Raw genomic sequence first — 15,354 nt, forward strand, 5'->3', positions numbered from 1 at the left:
GTTTTATGTAATTTGATCATTACCAGATCAAGCTTTCAGTAGTGATGCTGGACACCACTATTTATAACCCCTGTCCAAATCTTTTCTTTTTAGCATTTGAAGACAAATGAGATTTCCCTAGTTTTTGTTTTGAATTTTGGCCTCATAGCTCAATTAGTGCTACTGCACTCAACTAGTATGTAGGAGGTGTTGCTGGCTTCTTTTCTGCAATTGCTTAAATTACAGTCCACCTGCAACGACCATTTCTTTGCCTGATTTTCATCTGCAGCTCAAATTAAATTAATTTAAAAAAAATTATGATTAGAATTGTTAATGGGAAAGGAGAACGCCTTAAAACTTGCCTCTCAATGAGTGTCTCTGTACCTCAGTTGCTAGGAGTAGCCAACTAGTATCTTGAAGGCTCTGCGGGTTCAAATCATTTCAAAGCCTGAATTTTTTCAGGTTTTTTTTCTGCAGTTTCTTATTAACAATAAATTACAGTCTACCTGTGAGGATCATTTCTTTGCTTGAATTTCATCTGAAATTTATTCCTTTCAAAATTATGACTTCTGAAATAACTGAACAACTAGTTAATGTCTCCATTTGCTAATAGGGATATAAACTGAGATCATTTCTCTCATGTAATTCTTTATAGCAACTGAAACAATGTCAGTTGGTGAGAAATAGATTACTGACATGTATTTGGAACCAGCTGTAGAGGTTTGAAGTAGGTTTAACAACTCAGAGAAAAAGATCATATCTTTGATTATTCCTTTTAAAATTGTGGAAATTCCTGAAATGGTCATGAGCATCAGACCTTGAATAACTGTCACTAAAATGGGGAAAAAAGAGTATAGTCAGCTGTAGAAATAAATAATCAGACCTTGATCTCATATCTTACATGTACGTCATTTTTATCCCATAAAAGCGAACTCAGTACTCTTAAAAACGTAGAAGATGGATTTAAGCTGTTGTGTCCGAGGCGGCTCTTGTAAAGTTAACATGCCATCTTTCTTCACGTGTCCATTGAAGAGAGTCGCCTGGAAAACTGATTCAAAATGGCCCTTTGAACGTTCCAGTTTCGTTTTATAACACGGAGGACTGCAGAGTGCTGACCTCGCCTTTCAGTAAAAGAAGAAGCCTAGCAGGCAGCGCGCTCTTGAGGTTCTGACTGCTCCACGTGATCGGCTGGGCCTGCAAAAACCACAACTGCAACGGCAACGGGAACAATACTCAGTAAAAATAAGGTTTAATGAATAGAACAATGGCTTTGTAGGTGCGTTATAAATTTTTCTAAATTTCTCTGCGTCCTCTGTAAAACTACAATGTGAAATCACCAAACTCTACGTTTTTTGGAGAACGTGACCGACGACGGCTAATTTTTTAATTTTCTATTTCTAATTTAACGCCCTGTTCCTTATTTAGTTTCAGATAGATTTGACAGTGAAAAACAAACTAAACGACTTTAGAGTAACGCGAGATTCGTAGGTAAAATAAAGGTTCACTTTTTAACCGACGTTGTCCACGGCATCGCCGTCGTCGTTTCTTAAACTCGCTATTGTTCATGTGTGGTATGCGATTTGAACAATAAATTAGCGAACTATGGCACAGGAAGCTAGTTTGTGGTGGTTTTTGTTATGGAATAGACACGTGTGAGTAGGTTGAGTGAGTCTGTGAGTTTTAGTCTATCTAAGTGTGTCTTACGGAATCAATCAATCAGTGTTCGTCAACAAATCAAAGTGTTTTTAAATAACATGTTATCTTCCAATATCCTCTGACTTATTTCGCCTCCAATTGTTCTAATATTTCGTTATGGTGCGCGGTGTGCGCTGCCTCCCAACCGTTATCCAGTTTCTTACACCGTTTCTTAACAGGATCTCAACTAAGAAATCTATCTCAGCCATTTGGATTCAAATCACACCTTCAAATCATCCCTTGTTCTGAATGTGGTATTTACGTCATTCTATAGAAATGCAGCCGATCGAGAATAGCCATGTACACCTTGGCGGCCGTTGCAAATACCGCGGTCGGTTGAACAGTGGTTTCCAGTAATATTACCAGTAAGTCCTTACCGGTTCCAATTTCCCGCCGAAAACAAGATGCTTAGTGCGACGGTTCCCTAACTTCCTTTTCACTTTCTTTTTGTTTTTGTTTGTTTGTTTGTTTTTTTGTTTGTTTTTTTTGGGAGGGATACGGCTACACGCAGATTAGGGTTTGTTATATCGAAAACCTCGATTTGACGAATTTGCGGAAAAACAACCAAAATGTTCGTTACATCGAGGGATGGTTAAATTTTTTTTCGGTGGTGTGACGTCGGGCATTTCGGGATCGGAACGATTACTGTAATTAACATTTTTGCGTTAATATCTACATGAAGCTATGGTACGCTGTGCAGGTCTGTACATAGCTACAGCACCTTGTTTTAAAAGCACGGAGGACAAATTTCAGTGGAAGTCACCGACAAACAGAGAAACAAGGGTATTAAAGAGGTAACTCCTGCCACTTACAATTTTAACTACAAGAAGCCTTATTGTACCTAATAAGAAACTGAGAGGATAAAGCGGATCTGTAGATGTGTCAATAGTGTCAGTGTCGGCATTCGTGGGATTTATGATAATCCCAAATCTCGTTGTTTTGTCATTACATTACTGGCTATCTTAGAATTTTCTATTATACTGACGCAAATGTACGTAACGGCCATTAAGTAATAATATATACCAACAACAACATACTCCGACATACTTAGTGGCTTCAAGAAATTCTCGTGTCTGTATACGAACGAAATTACGAACTGCGTCGTTACCTTACCGCCGTCGGCATTTATAATGAGCTGTTACCTTTGACGTCCTATTGTTATAGAATTAAAGGATTTTGATTCTTGTTGGTCTGTTTTGCATTTGTCTTTTGTCACGTGTTGACATTTGTTCATTATATCGGGGTATATTATACGTTTGGGCTTCTGGATTGTTTTCGTTCTACAAGGATTTCCTTATATCGAGGTTCTTTCCTATACATTTTACTGTAACTTTGGTCGGGCTGAAGACTATCGTTCGTTATATCGAGGACTTCGTTGTATCGAAGTTCGTTAAATCGAGGTTCCACTGCGCTTTAAGTTGCATTAGGCCTCGGAGACCGGTGGAATTCTGGTTGCATGGTTCCTCTGGCTCATACTAAATTTAACTGAGTGTAATTTTCAGGGGAGAGGGATATGTCTGATGGTATGAGCACATCCTCTCACTTTTACTTTACTTCCTTTTTTTTTGAAGTGAAGTTGCAATTAATTTTTTCACAAAACAACCAAACTCCCACACAATAAATTATCTTGAAGACACTTTGTTTACATATATTGAAGTAGCTGAATTTTATCTTCCTTACACATAAAAATTAGAATAACAATGATACAGCAACTGTCCATTTTTTAATAATCTACTTTATAAGTATTGCTTGTTTACTGTGCAGGAATACCAGCTTCAGTTTTTGTTTCTTTAGTCTTGGAAATTTAATAGAATAAACCATTGAACTTTTTTTGCAATAAGTAAATCAACAGAAAAGTAAGATAACATCGGCTTCGTTGACATCTTTCAATGGTTTCTCCCAAAGATAAGATTATAATGGAAAAGTACCTTTGTTATTCAAATTCTAACTAAACATATGGAAGTAAAAGATGATTGTTTAATTTTGTTTACTACAGTTTTGAATATTTAATTCCAAGGATAACGGCCGCTTGATAGTATTAACGAACTTGGAGGATTAGTTAACAACAAACTGAACTGTTAAATCGTGAAAAATGAAAAATAGTTATACATCTGAGTTTTAAGGAAGATTATGCTGAATGGAGATGTGCATTATATATCACAGCCACAGTAATTATTTACCGTGGCTACAAACTGATGACTGGGTTGAATTTTATTTTGTGTCTTTTGAAATGTTTACATGTTCAACTTTCTTAAAATTATTTTCTATGGCACCATGTAGGTATCTGACTATTTTAATTCTGGTCTTATAGACTTAATTATTTAGCCCAAATAAGTAAATTTAAAAAAGCGTTAGGGATGTATAAATTACCTAAAGTGAATTTAAAATGAGACAACCTCTACTTTTATTACTTGCGCGCGCAGCTTTAAACATCTGTGTGGGCTTTTTTTATAACAACTGATTTGAGAATAGAATGATTTTTGCGTTGGCAAATTTGGCGACGTTATATAAGCATGCATCCCTCAATAGTAGGCCGGGAGACAATCGCATGATATTTTTAGCAGCAAACAGAAGTCCACTTTTATGAAATACGGTGGACTAATCAGGTTCTTTTTCTTTTGTCTAAATAACCAAGGAATTTTCGTTTTGTAATTGTATATTTATATGGTTTTGACTTAGTTTGACTTCAGCATTTTTAGAAATAAACCGGTCACTTGACCTGAAATTGGTTGTTAACAGGGAAATATCCTTTAAGAGAACCTCTTGACTATACCTTTAGACCCCTACTCTCGTCAACTGTTATTTCCAAGTATTCTTTCGGCCCCCCCCCCCCCCCGCCCTCTATCAAATAAAATGATTGCTATTCAGCCAAAAAATTCACGGTTTTTTAGGGTCCAATTTTCCCTCGGAAAGTTCTGATTAGAATTCTCAAGTCTCGGCTGCTTACGGCAGAGCTTCTCTCACTTTCTTTGTGTCTTTGTAGTATGTCCGCGCGTCCTCTCATGACTGAGACGGTCCTGTTTTGCAGATAACACTGTGGCATTAAACTAAAGTTTCTCTTTCACTTTCCTTGCATTCCGCTGAACACAAACATAGGCGCATGCGTACACTTAAATGAATTTTTATAGATGAGTCAATTGTCAACAAGCCTGATTTCGATATGAAATGTCCTGTTAAGCTGATCAAAAATGAGAAAGTTGGGCAAACAATAATAACTGAATTCTGTGTCAAGTTCTTCGTTAGGAGAGGAAGTGCAACAAAATATGTGAATATTTCAGTGACATCTTCCACGGCCTCCCAAAGTCTTCACGCAAATAAAAAAGAAAATTGACGATTCTCAATCAGCTTTTTATTTATTTAGCAGGTACTTTTAACTTAGTGATTTTAAATTTTATTAAAATTTCGCGGGTACTTAATTTTGCGATTCTGAGGAGATAATATTTGACGGGGTTTTATTTTCGCGATTTCGAAAGGCAAATATTTAAAAGGGACATTGAATTTCACGACTCAAGCGTTCTCAATTTCATTTAAATTTTCAATCTGTCAATTTTTGACGGCCGCACGAGATATATGCTAAGGAATTTGTACGAATTAAGACAGCGATAAAGATTAAGATGAGAGCTGGATTCTCTGCACCATATGCTAAATCCTTGCAAATGAACGTCATTTCACAATGGAAGATAAAAAATAGAAGTTACCAGTACATAAGACCAGTTAATGATTTGTGTATTTGTTAACACATATCCTCTATATTTTGTTGTTATTAAATGTTGATCACTTTTTTCTGTGATTTGAATTTTTTACAGGGAAATAATTAAATTGCGAGCGTTTAGATTCCGCGCGGGTTTTTATGCGCAGATCTTAAATTATAGCAAATGGTGCTCGGGTGCTTATTTTCTTCAATATGGATTTAGATGATGTAGCCTAATAACAATTTTCAGCAAATTTACTGGGACAAAAGGACTTATAAACAGGGGTTAAAATACAGACGAGCACATGAATACACAGAAGCACAAAATAATAATATATAACATTGTTAACAGGCTTTTTCACTGTGTTATCTTTGAATTCGCTCTTGTCAAGGTTAAAACGTTTTTTGTCGTCATTAAGGTCACTTAGTTCATTCCCTTTTTTTTCTCGTCAACTTTATTTATTTATTTAATCATTATTTATACGCGGTAAAAAACGTTCATCAGGTACAAAAAATTCCGAGACAATGACTAATATCCTAAGAACCTAAAAATCCTAATCCTAACATTATATTAATTAATTAGCAATGTGCCACTTAAAAACCTGATTTCCATGAATGCCGTGTTTAAAATTATGATAGGGAAGGGCTTTAAATTAGTTTAATGAACCAGACTCTCTAATGTTACAGGGTAAGCTATTCCAAAGGGTTGCACAGCTATGACTAAAACTATTTTTCATGTTGTTAGTTCTTGGAAAGAGGACAACAAGTTTGTTTACCGAGCCTGTTTTTAATATAATATTAATGTTTCTTTAATATAACTTACAATTGTATTACAGGTAAGTCTTGCATGTGAACGTTGCTCAACTTAAGACACCCGAGTCTCGCAATGGATTTTTGGTTTACAAAGTTGAAGGTATAAATGTTTTGATTCACAGATCAGGACGAAGTATTGGCGGGTGTTAAAACTTCCTTTCCAAAATAAGAATGAGACATTTGAAATGCTAACTGGAGGGCTAGAGTCTGACTTCATTTTGTGAAAGATTTTCTCCTCTAAAAAAATAACTTACGTTATTATTTTGCCACAACTAGTGCGAACACTGTTGTTGTTTTTATCTTTTTTTCCAGTTCAGATTTGTTAAGCGCGCTGAGAAACTCTTCTTGAGAGGCTACGTGAGATAAATATATGTCGAGCCTCCACTTTAGCAACTTACGTATAACCTCACCAGCTTGAAACATCTGTTGGGGTTTTATTGATGTATACGTGAATAAAATATTTGTTGTGTTGGTAAATGCGACTGCAGCATAAAACACTCTAGCGGAGAAATGAAACAAACACTATTCAGGTAATCTTGTAGCTTTTTTGCGTTACAACTGTTGATGAAATTAATTTAAGTAGAGTCTTATGCTACGCTGCTGGAGAAAAATAAATGGAAAAAATCAAGAGGATAAGAGAACATAACGCTTTGTGTCGTTATATGAGTAACTGACTTCTTAATAAAGTTGTGACGACGACGAATTTTTGTTTTATTTGCCGACGCAACGTTTTCATAAATAACACTGTATGGAATACTACTAGAATTGGGGTAGGTGTGACACAATGATAAAATAGCAGTCAATGGAAATATGCCGGATGTTGCTGTAAGTCTCTTAATAACAAGAAATGTTTAGAAACAGCGTTAAACATTTGAATTGAACAATTTTAATAGCGGGAATATCAACTTACCTGCACGTTCCATTTTAAGTCAAATAAAATAGTAAAATAGTGCAAAAATTTACCGTATGATATCGCCACAGTGGCCGGGAGAACGCTTAGTCGTTAAGGCATAAATATTCTGGTCCAATCACGCGACAAAGGAAATAAGTTCGAAGCCGATGATGATACTGAATTGCAACGTATACAACGTATAGATATGCTGAGGTGCCGACTCGAGGCTTACAGATAAGATAGATTTGAATTTATTTTAACACCCATTTGCTTTTCTTTCTAGGAAAGATGTCTAACATGTGGACTTTCATTTTTGTTTTGAGTAAGTCGGCTGAGCCCGTTTAAGACGTGTAGTTTTCATGAGCGAGCATGAGACACACTATAGTAGTTTTGGTTGTGAGAAAAGTTACGATAAATTTTTAACGCAAAGATTATTCTGATTTGCCGAGGGTAAGCTTAGATCAATTCTATCGGCAGAATGATAACAAATAAGCAGTGTTGGAGGCAAGTATTCTGTCGAAAGTTCACGTAAAAATATGGGCAGAACTAAGGGAAATCAGTAACATTATTTACACGCAGAACAGTTGTAGGAAGGTTCAGTGAAATTCATCGGCTCTAAATACAAATCTTATATTGTATACCTTGATAATTTCTCGTTTTTTTAAGGTCTTGATGCCTTTTAGCAGCTCATCTTTTTTGATTATTACGACTCAGGAAAGAAATGAAATTGTACTGAATTTGAGGAATATATATGCTCCATAAATTAGTTATGACTAGCGTCACACGTTAGGCTAAGGTTACCATCCATATTTGTAAAAATACGTACAATCCGAAGGAACGATTTTGTTTTGGCCACCGAGGATAATTAAGAGCGTAATTTAAGAGCCTTGGTAAAATTTAGAGCAAACTACGCAATTTTACCGATGAGCATTGCAGTCTGGCAGTTTAAACTATTACGCGAACGCAAACTATCCAAGCCTAACCAAGGGCCATTGATAATAGTTCTTTACAAGAACACGTTATTTGCGCGAAGATTATGTGTGCAATCCATGCTTACCACATAGACGATCAGGGACATTTGACTCTTGTGGCACAACATGTCTGATCAGTTGTTAATTACTAACGTAGGAGTTTGACATGCTCACTGATTTATTAAGAATAAATACTTCTCACATAACAGGTTTACCAGAAAAAAACAGGGAAAATTTTCCTATGAAGTTAATCTAGAGTCTAGCATGAGTTTACATTATCATTTACGCACACGATAGTGGGACTTAAAAAAACGAGAGAGACAGTCATTAATGAAGTAATTGTGCAAAGAATGTATACTTATTCCTCTGTGAAATTATGTTCTTTGTTACAGTTGCAATAATCGCGGGAGCATATTCCCGATATATCCCAGACTTTGACACAACCCACCGTCTTCATGTAGAAAAAGGGCAATATGTGGAAATAGAATTGGGGCTAGAGCTGGACTATGACTTACCTGGAGCACCTTGCGCTGATGAGGAATATCTTGAGATCCGTGATGGGTATAATCAGTCTGGAAGTCTTTTGCGTGTATTTTGTGGAAGATACGTCCCTCGCTCTAAACTGCGTTCCAGTGGACAGAACATGTGGTTAAGATTTTCACCTCGTCGTAGATACTGGCTATGGCCCAGATATTATGAGGGAAAAGCACTGAATGCAACATGTAAGTATTCTTGGGTTTTAATGTTTTGATTTACTTATTGGCTTATTGGTATAATTTATTGTGGATGATATGTCTTATTATGTTTGTGCCTAGATCCCACCAACCTGAAAAACGTCGCAAAGACTCAGTTTATCCTGCTCAATCATTTGTCATCGTTGTGGTGCCCGGCGGAAGGTGGACCAGCTCCTCGCATTGTTTGGAGAAAGAATGGTGCTGTTGTGCAAAACAGCACTAGTGTGCGACTTCAAATCAACGTCACTGAAGAAGAAGGAAATACAAATTACAGCTGCGAAGTGGACGACCAGGAGCCGAAAAACATCAGTCTTGTTGTCGAGAGTAAGTCTCAAGTTACATCTTTACTTCAAGGGGATCTCAGTTGTTGTGTATGCTTTTGGTAAACCTTACTCTTTGTCTTATGTCGATTTTGGGAACTTTTGGTTTTAGAATAAAACCTTCTACAATTTTATTCAAAGGTAACCTGAAAAGTCACATTTATGAAGTGAAACATAAAACAACTAGGTGTCTTTTTTTTAATTATTAAAAGATCAGTTTTTCATGCTAGCTTTTAAAAAAATTATTAATTGACTCAATTGACCGCTGCCCAAGAAAAAGTGCCATCAAAAGCTGTGCTGTTCAAACTATTGAAAAATCACAAAATCGTTCCGAATGGATAAATAAACAACTAGCAAAAGTCGCAAGTGACGTTAGTGCGGTTTTCCCCTGAGCTCAAATTGCGAACCTAAAGGCATTTTTCATTACTGCGACCGCGCAATAGGCAATGCACGCAATAAAATCAGTGTATAGAAAAGTGAGAGCCGTTTTTCGGTCAGGATAGCCATCTTTAAGTCGTTCGCCGTATACTTCACATAAGAAAATAGAGGATCAGTAGGTCGGTCTATTTGAATCTATTTGAAATTGAGAATTTAAGCGCCAAGTCGAACAAGAGCGAATTCAAATATCTGTCAATTTTTCGCGAGCCAAACATTGGCATTCGAATAAAAACGTCATTGAAATTCCTCGTTTCCATCAAACGAAAACTGAGGGTCAGATGTCCTGCCATCCCGTGCGCCAAACTACTCTAGCGGACCACGGCGTATTTTTCCCGCTTAAATTTTATCTGAACATTTTTTGTGTACGATGACAGCTAAATGGTTTAAAAACAAGATTGTTCGGTGCGCTAAAGATTGGAAGCTTGCGAGCAGGACGTCGGCTCCTTTGAAGATTGGCGAAATTTTGGCGATCCACAAAAAGTTGGCAAGGTTTTAAAATTGGGGGTAGCAATTATTTAACACAACTCGTTGACATATTTTTCGCTTAAACAAACAAAAAAGCTCTAATGCGACCCTGGCGGTAGTAGGTTCGGTCTATTTGAATCTACGTCGTAAACATGAAAAAATTTAACAAAGTTTGCACCGGATTGACTTTACTATTCTCCTTATCTTCGAACAGATCAAACGGAAAATACCAGAGAGCAACAAATCCCAATAATTAAGTATTTTAGATCATTTTCATACATGGCCAATAAAAATCATGCTCGTGATTGTAATGAGCTGTTTTGCACCAACGGCTGAATAGAAATAAAAAATGTGATGTGAAATATGTCTTCATTTCGATGAGAGAGCATTATAGTTTTGGATGGTTTTGAACAATGCTGAGCTAAACGGATGATATACTTTGTAACGTGCCATCATCAGTTTGATTCGAACACTGCACGAAAAAACGGATTTAAACAGGTTTGCGACAGAAGTAAATATGATGCAAATTTAGCCTTCTAAATTTGACCAAAATTATCACCAGAAGTAATTATGATGCAAACACAGATGTTTATTCCGTTGAAATTGCGTGCAAATACGACGTAAACCTGAAATCTACTTTACATTTGCTTCGTATTTGATACCTCCGCAAATCAACAAATCCGGTGTACATTTACTCCAGATTTGCTCTCTGTGGAAAAATAATGTTTGCTTTCTGCAAAAATCTAAGCAAACATGTTGCAAATCTATATGTATGCATCACTGTTTTCCAACGTTTACCCAAACTACATCCAAAAACTTTCGCGTGCGTTTTACTCATGTAACATGTGCAAATATTTACTTTTGGACAAAATTTGCATTACTTCCAAATGACCAGATTTGCGAGTGTTTTCTCACATTTGCTTTCGGTTTTCTGATAGTATTCGTTCTGATGAGGGATGAACGTTCGAAACGCCATCTTTTTGAGGTGACAATGTCAACCTAGTTGACTAAACAATTTTCCAACTTCCACTCCGCAACCAACACAGCATCAGTCCACTTTAAAGGAAAACTAACCCCTTGACAAATTTTGACCATGAACTGAGGCATTTCGAAGGCAATAAAAAAGGAAAAAAGGGTCATCTAAAGTGTGTATAATGAACACAAGTCATGGGGTGGATAAAGATCCCCCCTGAAAGCATAAACTTTATTTCCAAAAGAATTTGGAATTAACACTAATTTACATCAGTTCAATTATACCATGTCGTAGAAAATACAGTCAATCTGAGTACAGATCGACTAGTTGACGGTTTTTTAAAGAATCGGTTTGAGCAATGTCACCGCCAAATTTTTCCACTGACGTTTCTTAGTCTTGTCTTGTATTTTCTTTAAAAAACGCTGCATTACAATGAAAAAGAGTGACATTGGGTAAACCATTCACACCTGATCTGTACTCCACCCAGGATGGCCACCCCTCCCGGTTCCCCTTAGTTCCTAGTGACTGGGGGATATGGGCCTCACCCCCAGAGACTACCAGGACTCCTGTCCAGGGTGGCTACCCCCACTACCACTCGATCTTATCTCCCCCCAGGAGGGCTTCTTTCCTGGTCCCCTTACCCCTAGATTTAAGCACTTCCCTGCCACCAGAATTTTGCCCATTACCTATTGTGTGTTTTCTGTGTGGTACCTGGCATAGAGCCTTTATGCAAAAACCCTGCCAATTGGAAGAGATTATTAACTCACTTATTAAAAAATAATAACTACAGTGTTCATGTAGTGCTACTGTTGCCATGGCCTAAATCTTAAAAGAAGAAAGAAAATCATAAGAGCACAACATGCTGAATCCTTTGTCAAAAGTCTCCCAATCTAAACCAAAACTGATCCCAATACAAGAAAGTTATCTACTTTGCGAGTGCTTATACACTAGGGATTCACCATCTGGTCTTGACACCTCATTTCACTGCCATTTTAAATAAGTAAAGCAATGTTCAGCAGTGATTAAAAGCAATAGAACCAGATCCACTGTCCATCATGTATTTTGGGATCCAGAGCTTCTCTTTCAAATGACCCACAGGGGAATTATATTTACTGCAGAAATAACACGGTCCATAACCAAAACTTGTCGCCCATTATTTGTATTCACTACAAAGTTTGCTTTGGCTAACTTAACAGATGAAACATCTGTCCTGTCCCGTTTCCGGTGTGCTGCCTAAAGATGAAAACATCTGGGCAACTACAAGCTTCCGCCTACTCTGCAGTGAACACACACTTGTGAAATTTAAGTGATTGAACAATGTTGAGTTTAGCCTTTGGTATTTACCTTTCTAATCATGATGATTTCATACAGTTAGTCTGGAAAAATTAATACCTCCGCCAATCATTGAATTTACCTTACAAGGGAAGCTTCCGCTAACTTAACAGATGAAACATCTGTCCTGTCCCGTTTCCGGTGCGCTGCCTAAAGATGAAAACATCTGGGCAACTACAAGCTTCCACCTACTCTGTAAGGAAAGCCGAATTAAAGGTAAATATTTCACCATCACTTTTCTGTAGTTCCAAGCTTGCAAAGGAGGTCATTTGAAAAAAGAAACCCTGGTAGTATGACCAGAAACAGTGGTTTTGGCTTTCAGTTGAGCCTGAAGTAAATAACAATTCTCCCACAGAATGTGAAATCCTTACTTGTGCAGTAAAATATGTCATACAATAGTCAAATCCACATTATGAATTTAAATTTATAGCCAGGTAATTTTAAAAACAGAAGAAAAATAACCTAAGATCGGATGGAGTGGACTTGGCTTTCAGTCCACCTAGAGCAAAACTTCATTGGCTGTAAACTGAAGGTAAACTCAAGTATTTGTACCTGACAAAACTGCCTGCAAATGTGATGTAAATACTACATTTGCTTAACATTTACCTTACATTTGCTACCAGGGTAAACCTGGAGCTTTAACACATAGTTGTCAAGCATTTGCCTCCGGTGCAAAAGTGACATATTTACTATTAATGCAATTACAAGTAAACATTATGCAAAACAGTTTGTTTGCAGCATTTTTCAACCATATTTACTTGCAATAGAAATAAGTACCTTTGCACTTAATACACTCTAATTTGCTAATTGAGCAAAGCTGTTCGTTTGCTATAAATTTGCTCTGATGTCAAACAAACAAAAATAAAACCCCTACTGAGTGGCCATTTGCCAGTTCCCTAAGGGTGGCTGATTAACTGGGTTTGACTGTATTCAGAATAAAATTTTATATAGATGAAATTGGAAGTAAATGAGATTGATCTATTTACCTTTGCTAGAAATCTGAGGGAAGTAACAATTCAGGCCACAGGCCTGTCAATCATCCACTTAGAGGCTGATGACAAGAGTCAGGCTGGCCTGCCCATATAATGTGATCTTAGAAAACAGTCAACTCAGCTCATGTAATCCACTCCTTATTAAAAAAAACTAATAGAACAAACAAAAGTGGCAGGCCTCTGCCTACCACAGATATAACATTTTATTGTCTTCATAAACACTGCAAACATATATTGCATGTGGAAATTATTATTATGTTAGCTGTTATCACACAAAACTGACAAATTATTTTGATTGGGCTGAACAAATTGTCTACAATATAAATCATGTTTTATATAGATCACGTCTTCAAAAATCAAGTCACAATAATTCCTAAGAAACTCTCATATACAATTAAACTAAATAAATAACTTTACAAATCAAATACCTTGGTATATAATTAAAGAATGGGTAGAAGAAACACTTCTGTCACTTGAAAGCACTGAGTTACAAGATGTGCCATTTGATGACCCTTACAAATTTTCACCATTCAGATTCAGAAGCATACAGTTTCAACAGGATCACCTGAGAAAGAACTTTCTTGAAGAAAGTGATATAAGATCTAAATATTTATCATGCATGTCCTGATGTAACTGCAAAGTGTCTTCATCTGTGCTTTATAGGATAGCACCAAAATCTCAATTTATACTATAGATTTACTAAAAGTAAATGTAAATGCAATATCAAAACTGAGTGAACCAAGTTTTATCCAATTACCAATATCCGGATACCCAAGTAATAACTACTGCGTCACTTACAAACAATAAGAATAATTGATACATAAAAGTTTGTGTTTCCAGCACTCTATAAAGGCAACAAAAAATAACTGTCTGTATCAAGCATTACTACAATGGGGTTAGCACTTGGTTATTCTCTGTAGTTAGTCCTTTTCTTCTTATTTTTTTTGTATATGTACAATACAATTGTATATGTATATAGTGAAATTTTTATTTCATGATTATTGTAAATTTCATTTAATATATTCAAACTATTTATTCATGAAAATTTCCCTATGAAACTGACATACTGTATTAATTTTACAGAAACATCTATTAATCTGTTGACTTAATCCGAAGCTTCAAATCAAACAGGGTAACAATTTTACCTATACAATTGCAGTACCACAAAAGCACTGACTGACAAGATGTGCCATCTCATCATTTGCCAACCTACGATGTGCCATCGAGAAAGCTTTCAGTGCTCTTGTGGGAACAAGTCTGGGTAGGAAAAAGAACAGATTCCTCACTCCCTCCCCCCCCAAAAAAAAAAATCTAAGAAACAGTGAACAGTTTCAACAGGATTGTATGTTAGTAAACATATATTAATCACTTGACATGCAATTTTAGTCGCCCCTCTAGTTCATCGATTATCTCACTTAATTGTGGTCTTAACTCAGGATCACTAAGAATGCACTTTTTCCCCAAAGTACAAAGGAAGTGGCATTGGAGGTATGTACCAACTGCACAGATCACTCTTCCAAAAGAGAATATATCACTGGCATGTGAAGGTGGACTGGCCCCACAGACAATTTCAGGAGCAATGTGACCATGCTTACTTTTGTAAAGTTTTTGTTCTTCAGGAGTGAAATGTTTCACAAGGGAACCAACTGCTGTTAAAGCTACACATTTGCCAAAATCAATTAATATGGCACGATACTCATTGTTTACATGTGAGATAAGGACATTATCTGCTTTGATATCTCTGTGAAGAAATCCTTGTTTATGTAAATAGGATATTGCCTGAGCCAACTGATTGATCAAGGTCAGCCAAATAACCTGCGAAAGGTTCAAACTTCTGCTCTTCAGTGCCAAAGACAATGTGTAAGGCTTGTCCAAAACATGGTAAAAGGACGACACTAGATGGTAAGGCTTTGAAAGAGTACACATCCCAATAAGAAGAGGAAAATTTGCATGTTTGAACTTTGACATGACTCTTGCCTCCTGTTTGACCTCCTCTGCTGTAGCAGAATAAAATGTTTTAACTGCAACAGGATTGCCCCTGCAAAACATCTTGTTGCAG

At 36.6% G+C, this 15,354-nt stretch overlaps 2 protein-coding genes across 2 annotated transcripts in view; one reads left to right on the forward strand and one right to left on the reverse strand.

Moving 5' to 3' along the window:
• Positions 1 to 8,404: 8,404 nt before the first annotated feature.
• Positions 8,405 to 15,354, forward strand: part of LOC149050796 (uncharacterized) — a 13,837-nt gene continuing 6,887 nt past the window's right edge. Inside the window, exons 1-2 of the mRNA XM_089193230.1 lie at positions 8,405 to 8,763; positions 8,857 to 9,099. Of these exons, the coding sequence (XP_089049356.1) occupies positions 8,418 to 8,763; positions 8,857 to 9,099 (589 nt within the window). The 5' untranslated portion in view covers positions 8,405 to 8,417. The remainder of the gene's footprint in view (positions 8,764 to 8,856; positions 9,100 to 15,354) is intronic.
• Positions 12,665 to 15,354, reverse strand: part of LOC149050797 (tyrosine-protein kinase Src42A-like) — a 3,203-nt gene continuing 513 nt past the window's right edge. The window contains exon 2 of the mRNA XM_089195244.1: positions 12,665 to 15,354. This exon is cut by the window's right edge and continues 119 nt beyond it. Within this exon, the coding sequence (XP_089051370.1) occupies positions 14,661 to 15,354 (694 nt within the window). The 3' untranslated portion in view covers positions 12,665 to 14,660.

Source organism: Pocillopora damicornis, chromosome 2, assembly GCF_964200805.1.
Source record: "Pocillopora damicornis chromosome 2, jaPocDami1.2, whole genome shotgun sequence".
NCBI classification, from domain to species: domain Eukaryota; kingdom Metazoa; phylum Cnidaria; class Anthozoa; order Scleractinia; family Pocilloporidae; genus Pocillopora; species Pocillopora damicornis.